Source organism: Rana temporaria, chromosome 3 (assembly GCF_905171775.1).
Source record: "Rana temporaria chromosome 3, aRanTem1.1, whole genome shotgun sequence".
Lineage (NCBI taxonomy): Eukaryota > Metazoa > Chordata > Amphibia > Anura > Ranidae > Rana > Rana temporaria.
The window spans coordinates 429,665,851-429,693,192 of record NC_053491.1 but is presented as its reverse complement, the minus strand read 5'-3'; the positions used below and the strand labels follow the sequence as shown (position 1 = coordinate 429,693,192).

Genomic DNA, 27,342 nt, shown 5'->3' with positions numbered 1-27,342 from the left:
AATGACCTTTTTTAATGAGCGGCGCATGCGCAGTCCGTGGGGGTATCCCAGTGCGCATGCTCCAAATTAACCCGCAACAAGCCAATGCTTTCGACGTGAACGTCATTCTACGCAAAGCCCTATTCGCGAACGTTTTACACAAACGACGTACACGCCGGAAAATTAGACGCTGGCCCGATGTCCATACTTAACATTGGCTACGCCTCATATAGCAGGGGTAACGTTACGCCGAAAAAAGCATTACGGAAACAACGTATAAAAATGCGCCGGCCAGACGTACGTTTGTGGATTGGCGTATCTAGCTAATTTGCATACTCGACGCAGAAATCGACTGAAGCACCACCTAACGGCCAGCTTAAATATGCACCTTAGATCCAACGGCGTACTAAGACGTACGCCAGTCGGATCTAGCCCAGCTTCAGGCGTATCTTGTTTTGTGGATACAAAACAAAGATACGTCGGAGCAACCTAGCAGTTACGCGGCATATCAATAGATACGCCAGCGTAACTGCTTCGTGGATCTGGCCCTAAATTTCATACTCCCTGGTATAAAACATCCAATAAAATTAGATTTCTTCATAAATTTAGGCCAAAAAAATTTCTGTTACATGTCTTTGGTAAAAAACATCTGCGTTTTTGGGGACTATACTATTGGGGAAACAAATATAGTTCAGATCATGATCAAGATATTGATCGGTACAGAAACTATACTAGTAATGGCAATGGCGACTTATAGTGGGACTGTGATAGTGTCTGGCGGACAATCTGGTGCTAACTGACACTGGCTGGGGTGGACAATAACTGACTAACTGACACTGACATCTCTAGTGACACTAAAACAGTGATCAGTCTTAATACTGTACACTATATTAGTGACACTGGATAAGTGACAGGAGTGATCAGGAGGAAAATTAAGGGGTTAATTGTGAGCCTAACAAGTGTAAGCAAGTGTATGGGTGTCGCTTTTACTTACAGATCTGTCTGGCGTCTCTCCTTGCATTCAGTTCTGAACGGTAACTGAAAAAAGAGAGAAATACAGCCAGAACCTGGTTGTTGTGTTTTTCTAATACAGTAGATCTCTGTGCTGTGATTGGCCAAAGACAATCAGAAGGGATGCAGCCAAAATCATTGGCTGTAACCTATTGACAAATCACAACACAGATCAGCAGGGGGAGCGCGCATGCGCGCCTCTAAACCAGGAGGTTCACCGCAACATACAGGTGCGTTGTGGTGCCTGGTAGAGCCTCCCACCAGCAGTTAAATACAACCAATTAAAGGCTTGTTTACACTAGCGGCAAGGACTGACGCTTCTCTGAAAGGCGATCCACACTCGGCCTCACCACCATGCCACAATAGTTATGGGGCGGTTGCAGCACAGCCCCATTCACTTGAATGGGTTGTGTTTGGTGGGCAGTATTGATCAGTTATGATACCAGCCATTGGATGGTTTGACAGTTTGGTTGAGAGCACAACTAATGGGAGTGTTACATTTCCGGCACATGCCGGAAATTAAACTGTTTTATGGTTGTGTTTACTTCCGCTTTAAGCAACATCGCCTCTAAGAAATCAATCTGAACCTGGATCACTTTTCAGAGGAACGGCTGTTTAGATACAGGTCTAAACCTGGCCTTAGTTCTACTTTTTTTTTTTTTTTGTAATCTGATGCCGCGTACACACGATCATTTTTCGGCATGAAAAAAAAACGTTGTTTTTCAGCATGTCCAAAAAACGAAGTTTTTCCAAATTCATCATTAAAAACTACGTTGCCCACACACCATCGTTTTAAAAACATGATGAAAAAAGCGCAGTGACGTACAACACGTACAACGGCACTCTAAAATGGAAGTTCTATTCGCCTTGGGGCTGCTTTAGCTGATTCTGTGTTAGTAAAAGACGATTCGCGCTTTTCTATCTGTTACAGCGTGATGAATGTGCTTACTCCATTATGAACGGTAGTTTTACCTGAACGAGCGCTCCCGTCTCATAACTTGCTTCTGAGCATGCACAGGTTTTTAACGTCATTTTAGCCCACACACGATCATTTTTTACAACCCCAAAAAGCAACGGGGCAGATCCACAGAGCGAGTACGCCGGCGTATCTACTGATACGCCAGCGTACTTTCAAATTCCCTGCGTTGTTTCTTTGTTTTGAATCCTCAAAACAAGATACGACGGCATCTGGGTTAGATCCGACAGGCGTACGTCTTCGTACGCCTTCGGATCTAAGATGCAATTCTTCGGCGTCCGCTGGGTGGCGTTCACGTCGTTTTCCACGTCGACTATGCAAATTAGCTATTTCCGACGATCCACGAACGTACGTTCCATTTTTTTACGTCGTCTCTAGTCGGCTTTTTTCGGCGTATAGTCAAAGCTGCTATTCTGTGGCGTATAGTTACATTTGCTAAGTTAAGTATGGGCGTCGTTCCCACGTTTAATTTGAATTTTTTTTTTTGCGTAAGTCGTTCGTGAATCGGGATGGACGTAATTCACGTCTATGTTAAAAAAAATTTAAATGAAACACGCCTCCTAAACGCCGATTTGAATTGCGCGCCGTTACGCCGCTTGAGATACACTACGCCGCCATAACTTACGGGGTGAAATGTTTGAGGATTCAAACTAAAGCAAGGTAAGGTACGGCGGCGTAGCGTATCTCATATACGATGCGCCGGGGCAGATCTTTGTGGATCTGCCCCAACATTTTTTCAAACGACGTTAAAAAATGCAGCATGTTCGAATTTTTTTTTTGCCGTTTTTCAGAAGCCGAAAAACGATGTGAAGCCCACATACGATCATTTTAAATTACGTTTTTAAAAGCGTCGGTTTTTTTTTTTCATGCCGAAAAATGATCGCGTGTACGAGGCATCAGGCTTAGACAACATGTACTAGATTTTCAGGACTAATATATTTTTAGGGGGAGTATATTAGGTTAATGGGAGACAAACTGAACAGTTTCAGTTGCAACACCAAAACATCAAAAGCCCAACATGCTCAAAGCTCAAGGCCAGCGATAAGAAAACAAGCTTTTAGCAGTAAGGACGCATTTAATGACATAAACGCACTCAGCAATAAACAATCAGACAAAGTAGCCAATAGCAACTTTTTTTTTTCTCCTCTCGATCTGAATTCTCTTCTCAATAATTTCATGCTTGGATGACAGAAATTTTCCATTATACTGAGTGATCTCTGCGCTGAATGCTAACCACCGCGCCTCCATTTTTCTTCTTATCACAAATTCATTTCATATACTATCGCATTATCACTATCGCTCTGCCATGTCTTCCCTCACGTAGGAAAAACGGTTCCATTTATGGCTGATATCTATTTCCCCTGCAAAATATAGAAAGTAGAGAGGTGAAAATAATGGGAATATATTATTCACCGGTACTGTACTTCTTATACTAGGACCTGGATAATACAGAGGAGCCGTTCACATTATTACAATGAACACTCAGTAATGGGTGTTGTGCTACATGTTTATTTAAATGGCCTGCCAATGCACTAAAAAAGCATTTCTCTCTTACGGTATTTGGTGGCAACACTCTTCGGTAACATGGTTATTCTCTATTATATGTGGCAACACTCTTCGGTATCATGGTTATTCTCTCTTATATGGTGGCAACACTCTTCGGTAACATGGTTATTCTCACTTATATGGTGGCAACACTCTTCGGTATCATGGTTATTCTCTCTTATATGGTGGCAACACTCTTCGGCAACATGGTTATTCTCTCTTATATGGTGGCAACACTCTTCGGTATCATGGTTATTCTCTCTTATATGGTGGCAACACTCTTCGGCAACATGGTTATTCTCACTTATATGGTGGCAACACTCCTCGGTAACATGGTTATTCTCTCTTATATGGTGGCAACACTCTTCGGTAACATGGTTATTCTCTCTTATATGGTGGCAACACTCTTCGGTATCATGGTTATTCTCTCTTATATGGTGGCAACACTCTTCGGCAACATGGTTATTCTCTCTTATATGGTGGCAACACTCCTCGGTAACATGGTTATTCTCTCTCATATGGTGGCAGCACTCTTCGGTAACATGGTTATTCTCTCTTATATGGTGGCAACACTCTTCGGTATCATGGTTATTCTCTCTCATATGGGGGCAGCACTCTTCGGTAACATGGTTATTCTCTCTTATATGGTGGCAACACTCTTCGGTATCATGGTTATTCTCTCTCATATGGGGGCAGCACTCTTCGGTAACATGGTTATTCTCTCTTACAGCATAGGGTGGCAACACTCCTCAGTAACCGGCAACAGCACTCTTTGGTGACATGGGTTATCTCTCTTTTATGGTGGCAACACTCTCTCTATTTTCTTTTAGGTAACCCCTTTGTCCTAAACAGGGGCTACTATATCAATTTAGTTTTTGGCTAGGCCGTAGTTAGCTCATACTGACTGTATAGTTTTTCACCTGGTTTTTCCCCAAGCTTAACCACTTGAGCCCCCAGAAGGATTTTCCCCCTTAATAGCCAGGCCATTTTTTTGCGATATGGCACTGCGTCACTTTTTCTGACAATTGCGCGGTTGCGCACTTGGTTATTCTCTCTTATATGGTGACAATGCTCTTCGGTAACTTGGTTAATCTCTCTTATATGGTGACAATGCTCTTCGGTAACTTTTGTTATTCTCTCTTATATGGTGGCAACACTTTTCGGTAACATGGTTATTCTTTCTTATATGGCTTGGGGTGAAATGCTAGCCCACCCCTGTCTCTGGAGGTGCTATCCTGCTTTTGGGGTGTCAGAGGGGTGCTACACTTGTATGCTGGCAACACTCTCTGGTAACATGGCTACTCTCTCTTGTATGGTGACAACACTTTCTGGTAACATGGCTATTCTCTCTTGTATGGTGACAACACACTCTGGTAATAAGGCTATTCTCTATTGTATGGTGACAACACTCTCTGGTAATAAGGCTATTCTCTCTTGTATGGTGACAACACTCTCTGGTAACATGGCTATTCTCTCTTGTATGGTGACAACACTCTCTGGTAACATGGCAATTCTTTCTTGTATGGTGACAACACTCTGGTAACATGGCTATTCTCTCTTGTATGGTGACAACACTCTCTGGTAACATGGCTATTCTCTCTTGTATGGTGACAACACTCTCTGGTAACATGGCAATTCTTTCTTGTATGGTGACAACACTCTGGTAACATGGCTATTCTCTCTTGTATGGTGACAACACTCTCTGGTAACATGGCTATTCTCTCTTGTATGGTGACCACTCTCTCTGGTAACATGGCTATTCTCTCTTGTATGGTGAGAACACTCTCTGGTAACACAGATATTCTCTCTTGAATGGTGACAACACTCTCTGGTAACACAGATATTCTCTCTTGAATGGTGACAACACTCTCTGGTAACATGGCTATTCTCTCTTGTATGGTAACAACACTCTCTGGTAACATGGCTATTTTCTCTTGTATGGTGACAACACTCTCTGGTAACATGGCTATTCTCTCTTGTATGGTGACCACTCTCTCTGGTAACATGGCTATTCTCTCTTGTATGGTGACAACACTCTCTGGTAACATGGCTATTCTCTCTTGTATGGTGACAACACTCTCTGGTAACATGGCTATTCTCTCTTGTATGGTGACCACTCTCTCTGGTAACATGGCTATTCTCTCTTGTATGGTGACAATACTCTCTGGTAACACAGATATTCTCTCTTGTATGGTGACAACACTCTCTGGTAACATGGCTATTCTCTCTTGTATGGTGACAACACTCTCTGTTAATGCAAGTACATACAAAATCATTCATGAAAAAAGATTAAGTAGTAAGTACGCATTTAAAATGCTTGATTCGCATCGCATTTGGATATTCACTATTAATGGCACCCAAAAGTGCGTCATGCGTTCTGCCGCGATTTGGGGTCGCGAGATGATGTGAACAGGGCCTTACAGGACTAGTTTGTAAAAGATGAATAAAGGATAAATTAAGGTGTTGGTCCAAACGGCCAAACAAATTGTTTTATTTTTAAAGTAGCACCCAAAATAAAAATGAGAGCTGTCATCTGATTGGTAGGTGTGAGTCTCCTCTTTCTTTAGGTGCACATTTGACACCCATCTGAAGCAGCAATGTCAGTAGCGGTGGTGAAATCCTCTGTTCTCGGAGGATCTCTGGCACATCTGGAGTTAAGCGATGTGATATTTTGCCTGTCCCCGGGTTCGGAAAATAATCTCACTCTCTGCGACAGGGGAAGCTTGAGGATTGTTATGCTGTTTGGGTCTTGGAAAAAATAGCTTGTTGATGTGATGACCTACAGATGTTTTCCAGGAGAGAGAGAGCGATGCTCTGCAGGGTTTTCAGCTTGTGCCGATTAATAAACTCAATTGTCAACAGCAGAAAACAGAAATAAACGATCTGCATATCCATAAAGGGAAGGAATGCTGAAAACAGAGGAAAGATGTTTCTATATCTGCAATGGAACGCTAACAATTCTTTTCATGTCTCCGAAAGAGAAAGGAGAGGTGAGGAAAGATCTTTGTAGGGGAATAAGGTGCAACGCTCTGCAACGGAGGAGTATAGAGAGCTATGCAATGTAAGCAAAGAAATAACAAAATGAATGGGAAGAAATATTCTGTGATGGAATATTGGGAATTATTCTGCAAAAGTAAAGGAATAGAGAACTGTACTCTGGAAGGGAATAGAGAACTGTACTCTGGAAGGGAATAGAGAACTGTACTCTGGAAGGGAATAGAGAACTGTACTCTGGAAGGGAATAGACTGAGAGCAGTACTCTGTAAGGGAAGGAAATACGGAGTGATAAAATGTAAGGGGAGGGAATAGAGAGCAGTACTCTGGAAGAGAAGGAAATATGGAGTGATAAAATGTAAGGGAAGGGAATTGAGAGTGATAATCTGTAAGGGAAGGAAATAGAGAACAGTACTCTGGAAGGGAAAGGAATAAAGAATGATAAAATGTAAGGGAAGGGAATAGAGAACAATACTCTGTAAGGGAAGGTAATATAGATTGATACTCTATAAGGGAAGGGAATAGAGAACAGTACTCCGTAAGGGAAGGGAATAGAGAACAGTACTCTGCAAGGGAAAGGAATAGAGAGTGATACTCTGTAAGGGAAGGGAATAGAGAACAGTACTCTGTAAGATAAGGGAATACGGAGTGATAAAATGTAAGGGAAGGGAAAAGAGAGAGATAATCTGTAAGGGAAGGAAATAGAGAACAGTACTCTGTAAGGGAAGGGAATAGAGAATGATAAAATGTAAGGGAAGGGAATAGAGAATGATAAAATGTAAGGGAAGGGAATAGAGAACAGTACTCTGTAAGGGAAGGGAATAGAGAATGATAAAATGTAAGGGAAGGGAATAGAGAACAGTACTCTGTAAGGGAAGGGAATAGAGAGTGAAAAAATGTAAAGGAAGGGAGTAGAGAATAGTACTATGTAAGGGAAGGGAATAGAGAACAGTACTCTGTAAGGGAAGGGAATCAAGAGTGATACTGTTATGTACAAAGCGTACCTGGTAGTCAGAGCCTAATTTGCAGGAGGAGGCCTCTCTTACAGCCCTGGCTCAGGAGTCACTAGAGTGGGAACAGCGAGCTCGAGAGCACAGCGAGGTAGGAGTGCCTGGGTGGTGGCAGTAGTCAGGCACAGGACGATGATCCTTCAGGGATGACTGGAACTGAAGACAGCTGTAGCGGAAGTGGTGGTCAGCGATCCTGGAGCTGGCGGGTACTGGAACAGCGGCAGCAGGAGCTAGGTGAGTCAAGCCGGGTTAGATACAGAACAACAGGCAGTAGCAGGGTCAGACAGGCCGGGTCAAGCAGGTAATCAGACAGCTGATGCGGAAGGCTATAAGCATGGTCAGAGGTTCAGGCAAGGGTCTGGCAGTGGGTAGGCAGTAGAAGATGAGCAGGGTCAAACAAGCCAAGGGTCGGGATCGGAGAGGTTCGAATAGTCAGGCAGAGCCGGGTCAGTACTGGTAGCAGGTTAAACAGGAGTACAGAACACTGATACAGAGCTGCAGATCAGATAGCAATGCATTATTGCAGCTGCTGGCTTTTTAAAGGCAAAATGGCGCCAACCAATGTTAACGTGCACGCGCGCACCGGTCGCGAACGCACGCGCATGCGCACCCGACTGGCGCCGGTGCACGAGCACAGATGGCTGCTGCTGTCCATTTTGTGCAGCAGCGTGCGGTCTAGTAACAGGTCCCTGACAGATAGTGTGTAAGGGAAGGGAATAGAGAGTGATGCTCGGTAAGGGAAGGGAATAGAAAGTGATAAAATGTGAGGTAAAGGAGTAGAGAACAGTACTCTGTATGGAAAGGGAATAGAGAGTGATAAAATGTAAGGGAAGGGAATAGAGAGTGATACTCTGTAAGGGAAGGGAATAGAGAGTGATAAAATGTGAGGTAAGGGAATAGAGAACAGTGATACTCTGTATGGAAAGGGAACAGAGAGTGATACTCTGTAAGGGAAGGGAATAGAGAGTGATACTCTGTAAGGGAAGGGAATAGAGAGTGATACTCTGTAAGGGAAGGAAATAGAGAGTGATACTCTGTAAGGGAATAGAGAGTGATACTCTGTAAGGGAAGGGAATAGAGAGTGATACTCTGTAAGGGAAGGAAATAGAGAGTGATACTCTGTAAGGGAAGGGAAAAGAGAATGATACTCTGTAAGGGAAGGGAATAGAGAGTGATACTCTGTAAGGGAAGGGAATAGAGAGTGATACTCTGTAAGGGAAGGAAATAGAGAAAAGTATTCTGTAAGGGAATGGAATAGTTAACAATTCACTGTAAGAGAAGGGAATAGAGAGTGATAAATTGTGAAGGAAGTGTGTAGAAAACAGTACTCTGTAAGAGAAGGGAATAGAGAGTGATAAAATGAACATTACTTTTTGGTAAGGGAAGGCAATAGAGAACATAACTGTAGGGGAAGAAAATAGAGGGCAATTCTCTGTAATCAAAGGACATAAAGGGCAATGCTCTGTAAGGGAAGGGGATATTGAGCAAAGCATGGAAGGCAATACAGATCAATACTCTGTAGGGAAAGGGAATAGAGATCAATAATCTGTAAAGGAAGGGAATTGAGAGCAATATTTTGTAATATAAAGCTGAACTGTGTAAGGGGAGGACATATAGAGCAATACTCTATAATGGGAAAGAATAATGCTTTGTAAAGGAAGACAATAGGGAGCAATACTCTGTAAGGGAGGGGAATATAGAGCAATGCTTCAGAATTGAGCTCAATGCTCCGTAAATGAAGAAAATAGCAATTTTCTCTAAGGGAAGGGAAAGGAGAGCAATTTGCTGTGAGAAAAGGGAATAAGAAGTGAGGTTCTTTCAGGAAAAGAAAAATAATCAGGTGCCATGGTAAGATAAACAATACTTGTTATGTTTCTACAATGGATATAGGATTGGGGGTCATGGTTTTGGTGTCTTTTAATAAAGTAAGGGGTATGTCAGAGTAATGCTCTGCAGCCTACCAAGAATAAACCGGTTAACTGAGTAACCCTCATTTCCTACAAGGTAAGGGCTCAATGTTGAAATGCTCTGCAGATCTGGTAATGAAGGTTCTGCATACATTATTAAATAGTAGGTGTCTAACAGAAGCAGAAGAGGGATGAATGGAGTATGTCTCTGCAGCTTTATGAAAATGAAAGGGGTGGGTGAGCCACAAGAAAGGACAGAGGGATCGGGGAGCAGCTTCGAAGAAAGGGCTCGGTGGAGTAATGCTCTGCAGCTTTCAGAAAGGCAGATGCAATGCTCTGAGGACATCTCGCAGAGGAGCAGATAGCATGATATTGAGCAGGCAGTGAATGAGTTACTATTGTGATGCCCTCCAGATCTGTGGTATTCTCCTGACACTGCTGTTTAATGACACCTGATCCTAGCTGATGCAACTACTGCGGCCCCCCTGACACGCAACCATCCTGTACACACACACACACATATATATTAACAAACAAATTCTCATACACCCGCTCTGTGCTCATACCAAGTTCCCAGGCCCGAGGGTATGAAAACTTTTCCATGGAAATAGCCTTGTTGTTGCCCTGAGCCTCCAATGAGATTCTGTTTGCTTTTCTAGCCCACACCAGAAACATAGCAGCTGTGGCCACCCAGCTGTCATGGCTCCCAATCTGAGCATGCTCAGCTAGACGCTTCCATCAGTTTTCTTTTACAGAAGCTGGATGGCCACTGGCTAATGGCATAGGTCAGGCCTGTACAAAGCTGGTATGTTGCTGCCAGCAAAGGCACGGTGAATGGCTGAGAATGTAATGTCCTGACATTTATTCAGCCCAATACAAAGAGTTTACATCGAGAAAAAGGTCTCCGTCACATTGCAGACAACATGTACATAATAGGGGTGCCCTCTGTACTGACATGTCTTCCGGAGGAGGTGTGTGAGGCCAGGGCACAGACGGGCCAACCATCCGTACTGACTGATTCCCACTAACTGACTGCAAGGCTGACAACCATTCACTGATCAGCAGATAGCTGTCACCATAGCTCCCAACTGTCCCTGATTTCCAGGGACTGTCCCTGATTTGGATCAATGTCCCTCTGTCCCTCATTCTCCTCATTTGTCCCTCATTGTGATCTGATCTATATAGATGTATATAAAATGCACTTTTTATCTTTTAAAAAGTGTTTCCCAGTGCTAAACCTTTCATTAAAATTCTAAATTGCTGCATTTGCACATTTTAAAAGGAATATAGTAGTAAAAAAAAAAAGCCCTTGTGGATTTAATTAACCTTTTTATTTGTTAGTTCTCCTTTAAGGGGGTGTGGTAGGGGCGTGTCCTATACCTGCATACGTTTGTTAGTAGGTGTCCCTCATTCCCATCTCAAAATGTTGGGAGGTATGTGTCACATGCTTGTAATGCTTGGCCTTTTTTTTTACTATTACACTGTTTTATAGTGACACATATAACCATGAATTTATCACACTCCAAGAAATTGTACAGATTCAAAAAGTTGGCTATCCAAAATCTAGTTTTTCAGTTATAGGTGGACAATTGAGGGCGGAATCATTCACTGTACTCGTCTCTAGCTAATGTCCCTTTCTTCATATAGGATAGGGGTCTCAAATTTTTTTAAACAAAGGGCCAGTTTACTGTACTTCAGACTTTAGGGGGGCCGTACTGTGGTCACGGGGGTATAAAAAAATGACTTAACACCTGTGGTCAGTAGAAGGAGGAGTGGTGCCCCATAACAGGTATAAGTGATAGGAAAAATGCCCCATTGTTGGTGTCTGTAGCAGGAATAATGCCCCATCTTTGGTGTCAGCGGGAGAAGTAGTGCCCCATCTTTGGTTTCAGTAGGAGAAATTGTGCCCCATTGTTGGTGTCAGCGGGAAGAATAGTGCCCCATTGTCGGTATCAGTGGAAGGAATAGTGCCCCGTTATTGATGTCAACAGGAGGAATAGTGCCCCATCGCTGGTGTCAGTGGGAGGAATAATGCCCCATTGTCCATATTAGTGGAAAGAATAATACTTCATATTTGTGGGAGAAATTCCCAAGGGCCGGTTTTTCCCCAAGGAATGCGGGCCTCAATTTGGAGACCTCTGATATACAGTGCCTTGCAAAAGTATTCAGCCCCCTTGGCTTTTTACCTATTTTGTTACATTACAGCCTTTCAGTTCAATGTTTTTTTAATCTGAATTATATGTGATGGATCTATTTTTCAGAAATAAAAAAATGATAATTGGCATGTGCGCATGTATTCACCCCCTTTGTTATGAAGCCCATAAAAAGCTCTGGTGCAACCAATTACCTTCAGGAGTCACATAATTAGTGAAATGATGTCCACCTGTGTGCAATCTAAGTGTCACATGATCTGTCATTACATATACACACCTTTTTGGAAGGCCCCAGAGGCTGCAACACCTAAGCAAGAGGCACCACTAACCATGAAGACCAAGGAACTCTCCAAACAAGTGAGGGACAATGTTGTTACGAAGTACAAGTCAGGGTTAGGTTATAAAAAAATATCCAAATCTCTGATGATCCCTAGGAGCACCATCAAATCTATCATAACCAAATGGAAAGAACATGGCACAACAGCAAACCTACAAAGAGAAGGCTGCACACCAAAACTCACGGACCGGGCAAGGAGGACATTAATCAGAGAGGCAGCACAGAGACCTAAGGTGACACTGGAGGAGCTGCAGTGTTCCACAGCAGAGACTGGAGTATCTGTACATAGGACGACAATAAGCCGTACGCTCCATAGATTTGGGCTGAAGAAAGCCATTACTTTCAGCAAAAAACAAAATGGCACGTTTTTGAGTTTGCGAAAAGGCATGTGGGAGACTCCCAAAATGTATGGAAGAAAGGTGCTCTGGTCTGATGAGACTAAAATTGAACTTTGTGGCCACCAAAGAAAACGCTATGTCTGGCGCAAACCCAACACATCACATCACCCAAAGAACACCATCCCCACTGTGAAACATGGTGGTGGCAGCATCATGCTGTGGGAATGTCTTTCAGCAGTCGGGACTGGGAAACGTGTCAGGCCCTGTACACACGATCGAACATGTCCGCAGACCAGTTTCAGCGGACAGATCCGACCGTGTGTACAGCCTATCAGACAGGTTTCCAGCAGACAAAAGTTTTAAAGCAGGCTTTAAAACTTGTCTGCTGGAAACCAGTCCGTCCGACATGTCCGCTGGTTAGTACATCTAACCAGCGGACAGAAATCTCCTGCATGCGTCGAATGGATTCGACGCATGCGTGGAAGTATTTTACTTCCTGGTTTGGTGACGTGGCAGCGTCAACGTCACCGCCACGTCAACGCGCTGTCTGTCCGCGGGGATTTCGGTTTGATGGTGTGTACAGCCATCAGACCAAAATCTCCCAGCGGACATGTCCGATGTAAACGGTCCGCGGACCATTTTCATCGGACATGTTCTATCGTTTGTACAGGGCCTCAGAGTTGAAGGAAAGATGGATGGTGCTAAATACAGGGATATTCTTGAGCAAAACCTGTACCACTCTGTGTGTGATTTGAGGCTAGGATGGAGGTTCACCTTCCAGCAGGACAAAGACCGCAAACACACTGCTAAAGCAACACTTGAGTGGTTTAAGGGGAAACATGCAGAGGCGGCTCTTTAATTAGGCAAATTAGGCGGTCGCCTAAGGCCTCACAGTCACAGGGGCCTCGCGGCCGCCTAACTTACCCAATGCATTGCCCCAGTTTTGAGGGACAGGGGACCTTAACGTTGCTGTGCTCAGGCAGCAATAAGAGCCCTGATTTAAGAGTGGGGTCGCCAGCATCCCTAAAATCCAGTAAATATTGGTGACACCACCCCTTGTGATGTCAATGACCCAGCATGCCCTCAGTCAATGACGTCACAAGGGGCGGGTTCAGCAGATGACATCGCCGGGTGGCCCCGCCCCTTAGTTATTAAAGAGCAGGATCTGGGGGCCACCTTGTTAAAGGGGGCTTTCAGATTCCGATAAGCCTCCTGCCCGCAGACCGCCACAACCTCCGGCCAGGGTTGTGGGGAAGAGGCTCTTGTCCTTGAATTATTTTTCCCCATCATCGGTGTGAGTGGGGCCCATGTCAAGTTTTGCCTAAGGCCTCACAAAGCCTAGAGCCGCCTCTGGAAACATGTAAATGTGTTGGAATGGCCTAGTCAAAGCCCAGACCTCAATCCAATAGAAAATCTGTGATCAGACTTAAAGATTGCTGTTCACAAGCGCAAACCATCCAACTTGAAGGAGATGGAGCAGTTTTGCAAGGAGGAATGGGCAAAAATCCCAGTGGTAAGATGTGGCAAGCTCACAGAGATTTATCCAAAGCGACTTGGAGCTGTGATAGCCGCAAAAGGTGGCTCTACAAAGTATTGACTTTAGGGGGGTGAATAGTTATGCACATTGACTTTTTCTGTTATTTCATCCTATTTGTTGTTTGCTTCACAATGAAAAAAACAAAACATCTTCAAAGTTGTGGGCATGTTCTGTAAATTAAATGAAGCAAATCCTCAAACAATCCATGTTAATTTCTAGGTTGTGAGGCAACAAAACATGAAAAATGCCAAGGGGGGGGGGGGGATACTTTTGCAAGGCACTGTAAGAGATCCACTGAAACAAGAAATAAAGGACAGCCATATGAGCCATTTATAGAGACCACCAGGAAATAGTAATCAAATCAGCAGGGCATAGCAATGGCAGAAAGTTGAATATAAAGGAGTTGTAAAGAAAAACATTTTTTCACCTTAAAGGGGTTGTAAAGGAAACATTTTTTTTTCATAATAAGCATCCTTTACCTGCAGACATTCCTCTTTCACTTCCTCATTGTTCGTTTTTGCTCAGAAGTTGCTCTATTTCTTCTCTGTTCTGTTCACTTCCTGCTTGTCTGATTGTTACTGACCACCATGAAGGGAGGCTTTACTGCGGTGGTCAGTAACGTGCTCTCTACGTACATCTGTGTGGCAGGACGCTCTCTATGTGTTAGAGACTTCAAGGAGGTGTGAATTACTGGGCGTGCCGCAATGCATACTGGGAAATGTAGTTCTTACATGAACGAGTGCCGCAAACCAGGAAGTGAATGAGAGAACAGAAACTAGAACGCCGGAGGTGATATAGATGAAGGAATTTGACCCCTCGAAAGTCCCGCGCTCAGTCCCGAGATCCTCTTCGCCACTCAGCCTGGCCGCTGATTGGCCAGAGCGGATGGATTGAGAGCAGTGCAGCCATTGGCTGGCGCTGCTGTCAATCACATCCAATGACGCGGTGCGCCGAGGGGGCGGGGCCGAGTGATACAGGGAGCGGCTATGGCCGCTCGCTGTATCACGGGAGCGCGCCCGCAAGGACTCACCACCATGCGAGCTCTCTCGCATGACTGTGGTTAGTAATTGCGGGGAGGACCGGAGACAGCCGCAGAGGCACCCCAGAAGACGTGGATCGGTGCCACTCTGTGCAAAACGAACTGCAGAGTGGAGGTAAGTATAACATGTTTGTTATTTTAAAGAAAAAAAAAATTCCTTTAGTAACCCTTTAACCACTAGCCGACCAGCCGCCACAGTTATACGGTGGCAGGTCGGCTCGGCTGCGCGAAATCACGTAGCTATACATCACTTTGCACTGCAGCCATTAGGGGCGCGTCCTAGGAAACATAATTAACCCATTCCTGGTCCCCTAGTGTTAACCCCTTCCCTGTCAGTGGCATTTTTATAGTAATTTTCTACATTTTTATAGCACTGATCGCTATAAAAATGCCAATGGTCCCAAAAATATGTCAAACGTGTTCAAAGTGTCCGCCATAAGGTTGCAATACCGAAAAAAAAACGCAGATCGCCGCCATTACTAGTAAAAAAAAAAATATTAATAAAAATGCCATAAAACTATCCCCTATTTTGTAGACGCTATAATTTCTGCGCAAACCAATCAATAAACGCTTATTGCAATTTTTTTTTACAAAAAATATGTAGAAGAATACGTATCGGCCTAAACTGAGGAAAATAAATGTTTTTTTATATATTTTTGGGGGATATTTATTTCAGCAAAAAGTAAAAAATATTCTTTTTTTTTTTCAAAATTGTCGCTCTATTTTTGTTTATAGCGCAAAAAATAAAAACAGCAGAGGTGATCAAATACCACCAGAAGAAAGCTCTATTTGTGGGGAAAAAAAGGACGCCAATTTTGTTTGGAAGCCACGTCGCACGACCGCGCAATTGTCAGTTAAAGCGACACAGTGCTGAATCGCAAAATGTGGCCCGGCCGTTGACCAGCAAAATGGCCCGGGGCTGAAGTGGTTAATAATGAAAAATACATAATTGCAAACAACCAAAGATTATTAACCATCTAGATGCCACCAGTGCATGCATGCTTCCACATATCCTAATGATCTTCATACTGACAGTCTATTGGAGAATGTTCTGTATCAGCACCGGTTGTACCTGTGACAAGCTTCTTGTAGACCCAGTCTGTAAGGATGTATGCAGCAGGTTGAATGATGACTTTAACAGACAGCTTACTCAATGAATAAAGACTCCAGAGGTGTTTTCCAATGCTTCTTTATGCTTCAAGGTAACAAGGATATAAACATAGAGGCTTTTCCATAGGTAAATTTCCAATGAAGATACACAGCTCCCACACTCTGCAGACTTTTCAAGCAACTAAGCAAAGATGGGGTTTAGAGCAGGAAATGGTGGGTGGGAGCAACCAAACTAGCCAGAACAGTAGGGGGGTAAGGATCATACCAAATAACATAATAACATAACATGTAATAACTGCTAGACAGTAAAAGCTGCGTGACAGCACACTCCCCGCCTGGTATTGTGAGATACCACTATACTCTGTTTTCTTTTACATATTATTAACATTGCATACAGTAACATGCTATCTAGCCTTCTCAAGTCTATAAGCTAGCTTTATTAAAGGTCTTAAGTGACTCCTTCACATAACACTGAATCAGAATTTTTGGAAGCAGGCATTATTAGGACTGTCTCTGTGACTGGTCTCAGGAAGGTTTTTGAAGCCCCATCCTTAACGATCCTGACTTCCACACTTCGGACTCTTCCATCATCACTGGTGATGGCCTTTGTAATAAGTCCAACTGGCCACTGGATACGGTGAGCTTTCTGGTCTTTTAGCAGGTTTGACTTATTTAGTCGTCCACCGACTCGAAGCATGCCTTCATTGTTGATTATTGGGTTCAGTTTGAGTAGTGGGCTACTCTTTGAGACTGGTTTATTGCCTCTCAAGCATTTAATCTCTTCTGCAAAGACTTCTTCTTGCACAAGACGTATGATGAATAATTCTGCGTTCTCATACTCTAACGCATTGGGTGACTCCTTGCAAGTGTGCCATCCATGACAAGACAATGTCTGATTTGGCTTGCGGAAAGTCTGGGCAATATGACTCAATCTTGCTATAGTCTTCACCAATCTTTTCCAAGAAGAGAAACGTTTAAAGCGTCTTGCTTCCAAGTTTCTTCTTGAGCAGATGTTGGAACTCAATGTTATCACTTCAGGGCGGATTTCTGGATCGGTATCTGGATCCACCAGGTGGAAATCGATATCTTCTTTTGAGTTTGTAGAAGACTGGTCCGATAAAAACTGGGGTCCTGAAAACCAAATGGTTTGCGTGAGGACACCTGCTGGCACTGACCTCGTTGCAATGTCTGCGGGATTCAAACCAGTTGGGACATAGTTCCATTGTTCAGGTCTACTGACTTTTCTTATTCGTTCTACCCTGTTAGCCACGTACACATAGAACCTCCTTACGCTGTTGCATATGTAGCCAAGTACGACCTTGCTGTCGGTGTAGTACTTAACCTGATCAATTTCAGCGTCCATTTCATTTTGCAGGAACTCTGCGACTTCGACGGCTAGGGTTGCGCCACACAATTCTAATCTTGGAATAGTGTGAGCAGGTTTTGGAGCTAACTTGGTTCTTCCTAGTAGAAAACCGACATAGGATGTCCTGGAGGGATCTATGATCTTGAGATAAGCCACAGCCGCTATAGCCTTGGAAGATGCATCGCAAAAGACGTGAATCTCTTTCCTCAGACTTCTTGAAGTTGAAGTGGGTGAATAGCAGCGTGGGATATTAAGTTCTTTCAGCACTTTCATGGAGTTTCTCCATTTCTCCCATTTAGGCAACAGGTCTGGTGCTGGTTCAGCGTGAAGGTTATCTAAAATCTTCTGCATAAATGCTAGAAAGTGCTCTTGCATCTCTGGTTTGTTACAGAGAGTTTTCTTAAGTGCAGCAAATCTGGTTAAAGCTTGTCCTCGATTGTTAGGGATAGTAAGCCTTGGTACTCGGAGGGGTACTGGTGTTACCCAACTGTTGGAATTGTCCTTGAAGAACTCTTTATCCATAATCTTGATGAACTCCTTATCTTCGACTGAAGGGGCAATCTTGTTGTCATCGCAAGTAGTCTGGTACACTGAATCGCCAAGGTCCTTCTGAGAAGTGAGCTTGCAGTTTATACCTTGGAGTGCTTGATATGGAACTTCGTTTTTAAAATCAAGTCTTTCCTTCGCATAATAATGCAATGGACATTTCATCGACCGATAGGCAACATTGGTTTTGTAAGAAGCTACATCCAAGAGCTTGTGAGATTGGTCTAAACAGACTTCTCCTATTATCACCCATCCAAGATCAAGTTTCTGGGCCTGAGGAGCATCGTCTGGACCATTACATAACTCTCTTATTTTATGGACTCTAGGAACGTCTCTCCCTAGTAGAATCAAGATCTTAACATCCTTGTTAAGTGGTGGAATGTAGTCAGCAATGTGGCTTAAATGGGGGTGATGGCGTGCAGCCTCTGGTGTGGGGATTTCTTCTCTGTTGTTCGGTAGCTGATCACATTCGATTAGAGTTGGAAGAGGAAACTCTATGTCCTCATATTCTGATGCCACAATGAAGCCATGGGCTCTTCTTCCAGAAGTATTGATCTTTCCGGCACATGTCTGCAAGGTATAGGACCAGGCCTCTCCATGAATGTTGAATAGGTCAAAGAATTCTGGACTGGCCAATGAGCGATTGCTCTGATCATCGAGTATGGCATACATTTTTATGGAATTTTGTGGGCATCCTTCAGGAAAAACCCTTACAAGACATATCTTGCTACAAGACTTGCTATGAAGCCCTTCTCCACATACCTCTGTACACCTTGTGGTTACGGGGTTGGCGTGTTGCTCAGTTCTCTCCCCGCCATCATCTGATGTAGGCTTGGGGTTGATGCCGGGTGAAGGTTTCCTTTTGAACAGGTCTGAATGAAGACCGTCCACATGTTTGGCACTGTTGCACAGAGAACATCTGATGGTGATCTTACAGTCTCTTGCTAAATGATCGGAGGATGCACAACACTTGAAACAGATATTATGCTCTTTGAGAAATGACTTGCGTTCTTCAATAGGCTTATCCTTAAATGCACGGCATTTGGAGAGAGAATGTGGCGCATTATGGATAGGACACTGTTGATTAAGATTGCTTGCCTTTATGCCTGTAGCCAAGACGTTGGATGCTACCTCTGTCTTCCTCACGGCAATAGGATACTTTAAATCCTTGAATTTACTGTTGGTGGCAATACCCCTTGAAGTGGTTAAAGGAGTGGTGGTTGTATCTGGATAGAAGAAGCTTGGGTCATTCTTGGATTTTGCAACCTTCCGCACAAACTCTGCAAAATAAGAAAAGGGAGGGAAGGAAACATGATGTTCATACTTATATTTTGATCCTACACTAGTCCACTTTCCCTGAAGATAACTAGGCAACCTTGCTACAATAGGATTCACGCCCTGAGCAGTGTCTAAATAGCTAAGACCTGGTAAACTAGGATCTAGCTTAGCAATTTCAAGTTCATGAAGGAGGTCACCTAAATCTCTAAGCTTATGATTGTCCTTAACAGAGATCTTAGGAAAGTCGTTTAGTCTCTGGAATAAGGCAGATTCAATGACTTCGGGACTCCCATAGTCTTGATCTAGACGTTCCCAGGCAGCATCAAGGCCTGCGTTAAAGTTATAGATGTAAACAGATTTAAGTCTCTTTACTTGTTCTGAAGATTGTCGCCCCAAATACCTTATTAGTAAATCGAGTTCTGCTTGAGGTTCAACGGGCAAGCTCTTGATTACCGCCTTAAATGTAGATCTCCAACTCCTGTAGTTCTCTGGGCGGTCATCAAATTTATACAGTCCAGTTGTGATCAATTCTTGTAAAGCTATACTCTTGCTGAGCTCCGTGGCGTTGATGCTTTCAGTTTTTATAGCCACCGGGGATACTGATGGTGCGCCGACTTGAGCCATGGTTGGTATCTGAAGTTGGCTGGTTGGTGGAGCGAAAAGTGTTGCAGATGGGTTCAATCTAGGTAAGGGTCTGATGTCTGAAGGTCTCTGAGCATTTGAAGTTGAAGAGAACTGTATCACAGGGGTCATAGAGTTCATCCTGTAGTCTTTTGCTGTACCCTTGTAATCTCTATTCGCATAGGGTTGCGGTGGCACGTGAGCCGCGTAGGTTGACTCACTTGATTTTGTGACATGCGGTAGTTGCGGAGTGTCTCTGTTAGCAGGTGTGTCTAGTTGACCAGCTTGATTTTGTGACACGTTGCCTTCTGGTCCACATGCTGGATGATGATGAGAAAAATCTCCAACTGTAGGTGGGACTGTGATGTCGTGGTTCTGGCTTAAGACGAACTGTAGGGTCCTTTCAATGGGGTCTTGACAAGCAGCCAAGTTGGGACAAGCTGCTCCTTCTTCTTCCAATAGGGCTTGTTCCAAGACGGATAATTCCGCCAATGCTACTTCCTTTTCTTTACTCTTCTGAAGGATTTCTAGCTGAGCCTCTAGCTGAGCCTCTGTTTCTGCTTGAATGCGTTTAGCTTCTGCTTTGATGGCTGCTTCTCTTTCAGAGCAGGCGGCTTGAACCTGGGCTGCTGCGACCTTCTGGCGAGCTTTGACTATTTGGTCACTCAGTGTTGACCTTACAGAGCAGGACCGCAGTGACTTAGAAGAGGATTTATGATAGGAGCGGGCAGATCTAGAAGATTTTCCTGAGTGTCTGGAAGAAGCAGATTTACAGGATATAGTTTCATGTAGCTGTGCTAATCTACCTTCTATCTGTGCCTTTGCTTCAAGATATGTGCTATGCCTCTGCTGGTCAGTAGAAGTAAAGTCCTTTAATTCCACTGCGGCTTCCTCCATGCTGGAATGTGACAATAGGGAATAGAACTTTTCAGAAAGTCTTTTATAATTCTCAAATGCCTTCTTAACCCTTGAGAGAGCAGTGTTCAATTGCTCAGGATTGTTGCTAGTTTCATTAGCGGTTTTTATACAACTTAAAGTCTTATGCCATAATGCAGTCAGGTTACTATATGTTTCTTCCTTACTTGCTTCATAAACCTCTCTTGCCTTCAAGGATGGATGAGGGCCTCTAGCGGGACGAGCAGAATGAAGTAAGGAGTCTGCTTTATCTTGGTTAAATGCAGGTGACTCTGTGGGATCTCTATCAGACATAATGACAAGTGCTGTAGTTTTGGTGTCTTGTTACAAATCTGCCAGAGCTGAGCTCTGTAGTGACTTCTGATATTAGGCAGATTGAACTGAGGAGCTGGATATTTGTGACATCTAGTGTTGCAACTGGATCAGACTGGATGGCTCAGCTCACTATCACTTTATACAGGCAGGAATACACAGTTATTTCAGTAGATTCAGGTATTGGATTCACAACCAAAAACAGCTTGACAATGATAAATCCTAGGGACTTGATGAAGCTATGATACAGTCTTTGAGCAGTTCAAAAGGTACTTATTGCTCCCCAATAAAGGCAAAAGTCCCTGGCAGTGAACAGTTATGGAGCATTCAGTAGAAGGCTGGCTTCATACACAGAGTAAAGGTGGCTGCAGGAGTCACACACAGGCCTAACTCTCATTGCACAGCCTGCAGATGGTATCCTGTGTTAGGATGTTTGTTCTTCACACACACATGTGGTTACTCACGTTTCTGAAGCTGCAGAGATAGCTGTGTGATGGATTCTTCTGGAAATTTACTGTTCTGTATCAGCACCGGTTGTACCTGTGACAAGCTTCTTGTAGACCCAGTCTGTAAGGATGTATGCAGCAGGTTGAATGATGACTTTAACAGACAGCTTACTCAATGAATAAAGACTCCAGAGGTGTTTTCCAATGCTTCTTTATGCTTCAAGGTAACAAAGATATGAACATAGAGGCTTTTCCATAGGTAAATTTCCAATGAAGATACACAGCTCCCACACTCTGCAGACTTTTCAAGCAACTAAGCAAAGATGGGGTTTAGAGCAGGAAATGGTGGGTGGGAGCAACCAAACTAGCCAGAACAGTAGGGGGGTAAGGATCATACCAAATAACATAATAACATAACATGTAATAACTGCTAGACAGTAAAAGCTGCGTGACAGCACAGAGAGGGTCCGCCTGCGGTAATGGCATAGCAAGTGGTACTGACTCAAAGCTTCCAACCAGTGGAATGGATTATTGTGTGTGCTACATAACAAAAGGATAAGGGTTTAAGGATTGGTAAAGTGCAATATATAATTATTTTGTCTTTGAGCTTAGATACAATTTAATTTCTTCCAACTTGCTGTGTGTGTTCCTGGAGTCCTCTTTTCATACCTGTGTAAGTGCAGGGGACGGCTTTTGATCCTGCCTTCCCATGTGAGTAATTACGTTTTTTCCTACCAGTTGTTTTCATTCTTTAGCTTGGAGTAAACTTATTCCCTGAACATGTTCAGTAATACCACTCTACACCAACAGCTCTGCTCCAAGGGGTGGGGGCTACGGAGCTGTGACACCAGCTGTACAATTCTTTAAGACTAATGACCTAATGTACAGACATTCCAAGTACCTACCACCCTAGTTTTTATTTTCATAGGTGGCAAAAAAAAGGCCTACTGGTATGGCATTTGCTTTAAACAATGGGGCAGATCCACAGAGATCTGCACCGGCGCAGTGTATTGGAGATACGCTACGCCGATGTAACTTACTTTTTTAAACTTCGAATCCACAAAGAATTTGCGCCGTAAGTTACGGCGGCGTAGTCTATCTCTAGGCGGCGTAAGGGCGCCTAATTCAAATCGGCGAGTAGGGTGCGTGTTTCATTTAAATGAAGCGCGTCCCCGCGCCGAATGAACTGTGCATGCGCCGTCCCTAAATTTCCCGCCGTGCATTGCGCTAAATGACGTCGCAAGGACGTCATATTTTTTAACATAGACGTGAATTACGTCCATCCCGATTCACGGACGACTTACGCAAAAAATTCAAAATAAACGCGGGAACAACGGCCATACTTACATGGCAAGTCTAACTATATGCCGCAAAACACCAGCTTTAACTATACGCCGGAAAAAGCCGACTAGAGACGACGTAAGAGAATGCGACGGCCGCGCGTATGTTCGTGGATCATCGGAAATAGCTAATTTGCATACTCGATGCGGAAAACGACGAGAACTCCACCCAGCGGACGCTGAAGTATTGCATCTAAGATCCGAAGGCGTACGAAGCCGTACGCCTGTCGGATCTAACCCAGATGCCGTCGTATCTTGGTTTGAGGATTCAAACCAAAGATACAACGCGGGAAATTTGAAAGTACGCCGGCGTATCAGTAGATACGCCGGCGTACTCGCTCTGTGGATCTGCCCCTACGTTTTTACAAACAGCACAGTGGAATTTAAAAGAAATGTATCGCCAATGCTATTTTGGCAATACTTTTCCTGTAGGTCACAACCCCATTCTGCTTCTGGGATCCACCCAAAAGGCTGGACCGGCACCCAGCTCACCCTCTCAGCGAGCCACTGAAAGCCTGAGTCAGCCCCTCCCACCTCCCTAGCTCCTCCCACCTTCCTTCATACCCCAGCACTCCACTGACAGTCACAGCTCTCTGCTCAAAGCAAAGGGGGAGAACTGAGCGATCAAATACAGGCAGTATAAATGTTTGTTTTTTTGCAAGTCCATTCTTCTCTGATAAACTACTGGGGCTCTTTGTCTGCACGGCCCAGTTTATGCAACAGGTAAATGTAGCTTTTAGCATAAAGTGACACTAAACTCCAGTTTACAAAGACAATATTCTATTCACGTATGTATTCTTAACTTGAAGGTACCTTCTATTGGTCTCAGCCTCCTCCAAATCCCTTTTTTTCACTGCTGTGGTCTAAATTCCTATAAAGCAGCCCATACACTGACCAAATTTCTTTCCCGCAACCACTTAGTTGCCCCATCAATACAAACAGTGTTTGTCCCTCCCGCCGAGCCATTGATTATTGCTAGTGGCTATACCAGCTGCTAGCGATCATCACATGTAAAATCTGGCAGGCTGGTTGTGACCAAGTTGATTGATCAATTAACTTGGTACATTCAGCCTGCCCTTACATGGTTCAAATCCCAGATGGTTCCTGCTGAACCGTCTATGGCCAGCCTTAAGCCTGGTACACACGATCGGATTTTCCACCAACAAAGCATAGGACTTTTGTCCGAAGGGCGTTGGCCGTGAACTTGTCTGGCATACAAACGGCAACAGAATTGTTGGCCAACAAACACGAAACAACGTGTTTTTTCAGCTCTTTAGCGCCACCCTTTGGGCAGCTTCTGCTAATGTTGTGTTATAGTTAGCACTGCTTCTGAGCATGCGTGTTTGTACTTTGGATTTTTTCGATAATCCGAACAAGACACATTTATCGTCGGAAAATTTTAAAGCATGCTATTCAACATTTGTTAGCGGAAAATCCGACAACAATTGGAGCATACAAGCGTTCGGATTTTCCCACAACAGCCTGCTATCGCACAATTCCCGTTGGAAAATCCGATCGTGTATACGAGGCTTTAGGGAGTGGCTACATTTGTTTTAATGAGTATCTTTATTTTCAGCCGTGTGACTCTAATTTTCAAATCCCATTGGACTAAAAATTACAGTCAGGCCCCTTTCACACGTGCGGAGCGTATATCCACTTTTTCATCCATCCGTTTGCAGATGAAAAAGGGACATACATTGGTCCCTATGGGATTGCGGGTGTCAGCGGATGAACATCCGCTGACACCAGATCTCGCCCGCCTCCGCAATGATCTGATTCTGCAGACGGAAGAAAACCCTATTTTTCTTTCCGTCTGCGGATCGGATCGGATGGACACGGACATACGGTCCGTGTTCATCCGATCCCCCCCATAGGGGAGAGCAGAGAAAAGACAGGGCGGTCCCTGCACAGTGTGCGGGGACCGCTCTGTCATCCGACGGCTCAGCGGGGATCAACGGAGCAATCCCCGCTGAGAAAGCGGCGCATACGGAGGCGGATCATTACTGATCCGCCCCGTGTGAAAGGGGCCTCACTTTTTGAAAACAAGGATGCCTATTTTAGTGTGTTAGCTTTGTGAATTGAACCTACTGTCTATTTTTGTTTATTCAAGGACATTTTCAATAACAAAGAAAAAACAGCAACTGACAATAAAAATTTGATCAACAAACAGTGTATGAAACACAGCAATGACAGTAGAGGTTACATTAATCCAAAAGACCCAAAGCAAACAGAATTGTTCTTTTTTTTGCTGTCTGTGTCCCTGTTGCAGACTTTCCCTCGTGTGCAGGGCCGATCCTCCCTATACGCACACTACGCAAGCTGCATAGGGCCTCCGCCACTTACTCGAGGCCCCGCTGGCCGCTGGGAAGCATGGAGTGTGTCTGTTTGATAACCAAAACAATGGCCGCCCACTGGCCGGCGCCCTATTTGTCACTCACTACTAGTATTCAGATGTCAGTGAGTCAGGTGACGTCGCGTGAGATGGCCGCCGCTATTACTTCAACTCCCATAAGTAATAGCGACGGCCATCTCACGTGACGTCACCTGACTCACTGACGTCTGAAGAATACTAGAACTACTAGAACTACGGCCGGCGCCGCATTTGTCACTCGCTACTAGTATTCAGACGTCAGTGAGTCAGGTGACGTCGCGTGAGACAGACTTTGCTATTACTTATGGGAGTTGTAGTCTACAACGCCTCCTAAACAGGAGGCTGGCAGGATCTAGTCCCATTAAAATTTTGGATTTGTCTGTGGTCTGGAAGTGTGTACAACAAATTGTAGCCACTGTGCCCATCAATTGTCGCCACTGTGCCATGCCATTGTCGCCACTGTGCCATGCCAAACGCAGCCACTGTGCCCATCAATTGTCACCAATGTGCCATGCCATCAAACACAGCCACTGTGCCATCAATTGTCGCCACTGTGCCCATTAATTGTCGCCACTGTGCCATGCCATCAATTGTCGCCACTGTGCCATGCCATTGTCACTACTGTGCCCATCAATTGTCACCACTGTGCCATGCCAAATACAGCCACTCTGCCATGCCACTGTGCCCATCAATAGTCGCCACTGTGCCATGCCATCAAATGCAGCCACTGTGCCCATCAATTGTCGCCACTGTGCCGTGCCATCAATTGTCGCCACTGTGCCATGCCATTGTCGCCACTGTGCCATGCCAAACGCAGCCACTGTGCCGTGACATTGTGCCCATCAATTGTCGCCACTGTGCCATGCCATCAAACGCAGCCACTGTGCAAAAGCCAAAGTTCAGAGTTATAATTTATTATTTTCTTATTATTTATGTTTACATTAATATTCACTTATTTAATAATATTCACTTGTTATCTTAATATTATAGAAAATACTCTATTCAATAAATATTGTTTGTTTGCACCTCATTCTGCTCTATATTGTTGTACTTATTCTTTGACTGATTTGTTTAAAGGAGGCAGGATTGTATTGGGAGCACTGAAGTGTTAGGCCCCGTACACACGACCAGTTTCCTCGGCAGAATTCAGCTTCCGACCGAGTTTCTGGCTGAATTCTGCCGAGGAAACTGGTCGTGTGTACACTTTCGGCCGAGGAAGCCGACGAGGAGCTCGACGAGGAAATAGAGAACATGTTCTCTATTTCCTCGTTGTTCTATGGGAGCTCTCGTCCCGCCGAGCTCCTCGGCGGCTTCAGTGCTGAACTGGCCGAGGAACTCGATGTGTTTGGCACGTCGAGTTCCTCGGCCGTGTGTACGGGGCCTCAGGTGTGCCATTATCAGCAGGACAGGAACTGGGGCAAACCTCTATGATAAAGCCCTAGATATTAGTAAAAAACACAAAGGGGTTCAAATCCTACTCTGCTCTATCCAAAACTAAAAATATTTTTAAGCATAACAAACACTTTAACCATTTAACCCCCGGGCTATATTGCTGGTCAAAGACCAGGCCACTTTTTGCGATTCGTCGTGCGACGTGGCTCCCAAACAAAATTGGCGTCCTTTTTTTCCCACAAATTGAGCATTCTTTTGGTGGTATTTGATCACCTCTGCGTTTTTTTGTTTTTGCGCTATAAACAAAAAAAGCGACAATTTTGAAAAAAAATTATATTTTTTACTTTTTGCTATAATAAATATCCCCCAAAAATATATATAAAAAAAATGTTTTTCCCTCAGTTTAGGCCAATACGTATTTGTCTACTAATTTTTCATAAAAAAATATCGCAATAAGCGTTTATTGATTGGTTTGCGCAAAAGTTATAGCGTTTACAAAATAGGGGATAGTTTTATGGCATTTTTCTTAATATTTTTTTTTTACTTGTAATGACGGCGATCATCGATTTTTATCGGTACTGCGACATTATGGCGGACACTTCGGACACTTTTGACACATTTTTGGGACCATTGGCATTTTTATAGTGATCAGTGCTATAAAAATGCATTGATTACTATAAAAACGCCACAGGCAGTGAAGGGGTTAACACTTGGGGGGCAAGGAAGTGGTTAATGATGTTCCCTGGGTGTGTTCTAACTGAAGGGGGGGTGGACTGACATGGGGAAATGACAAATCGCTGTTCATACATTGTATGAACA

General features: G+C 44.1%; 2 protein-coding genes across 5 annotated transcripts in view; one reads left to right on the top strand and one right to left on the bottom strand.

Annotated features, from left to right (window-relative positions):
- The window catches only part of ADGRL1 (adhesion G protein-coupled receptor L1), a 571,376-nt gene that overhangs the window by 361,856 nt on the left and 182,178 nt on the right, over positions 1 to 27,342 (top strand). The gene's annotated exons all lie outside the window — the stretch shown is intronic.
- LOC120933230 lies at positions 16,254 to 21,344 on the bottom strand. Its single transcript, XM_040346322.1, has 2 exons — positions 20,330 to 21,344; positions 16,254 to 20,284 (listed from the first exon to the last, which is right to left on the bottom strand). Exons 1-2 carry the CDS (start codon positions 20,954 to 20,956, stop codon positions 16,385 to 16,387), a joined length of 4,527 nt encoding a protein of 1,508 aa, XP_040202256.1. The 5' UTR covers positions 20,957 to 21,344; the 3' UTR covers positions 16,254 to 16,384.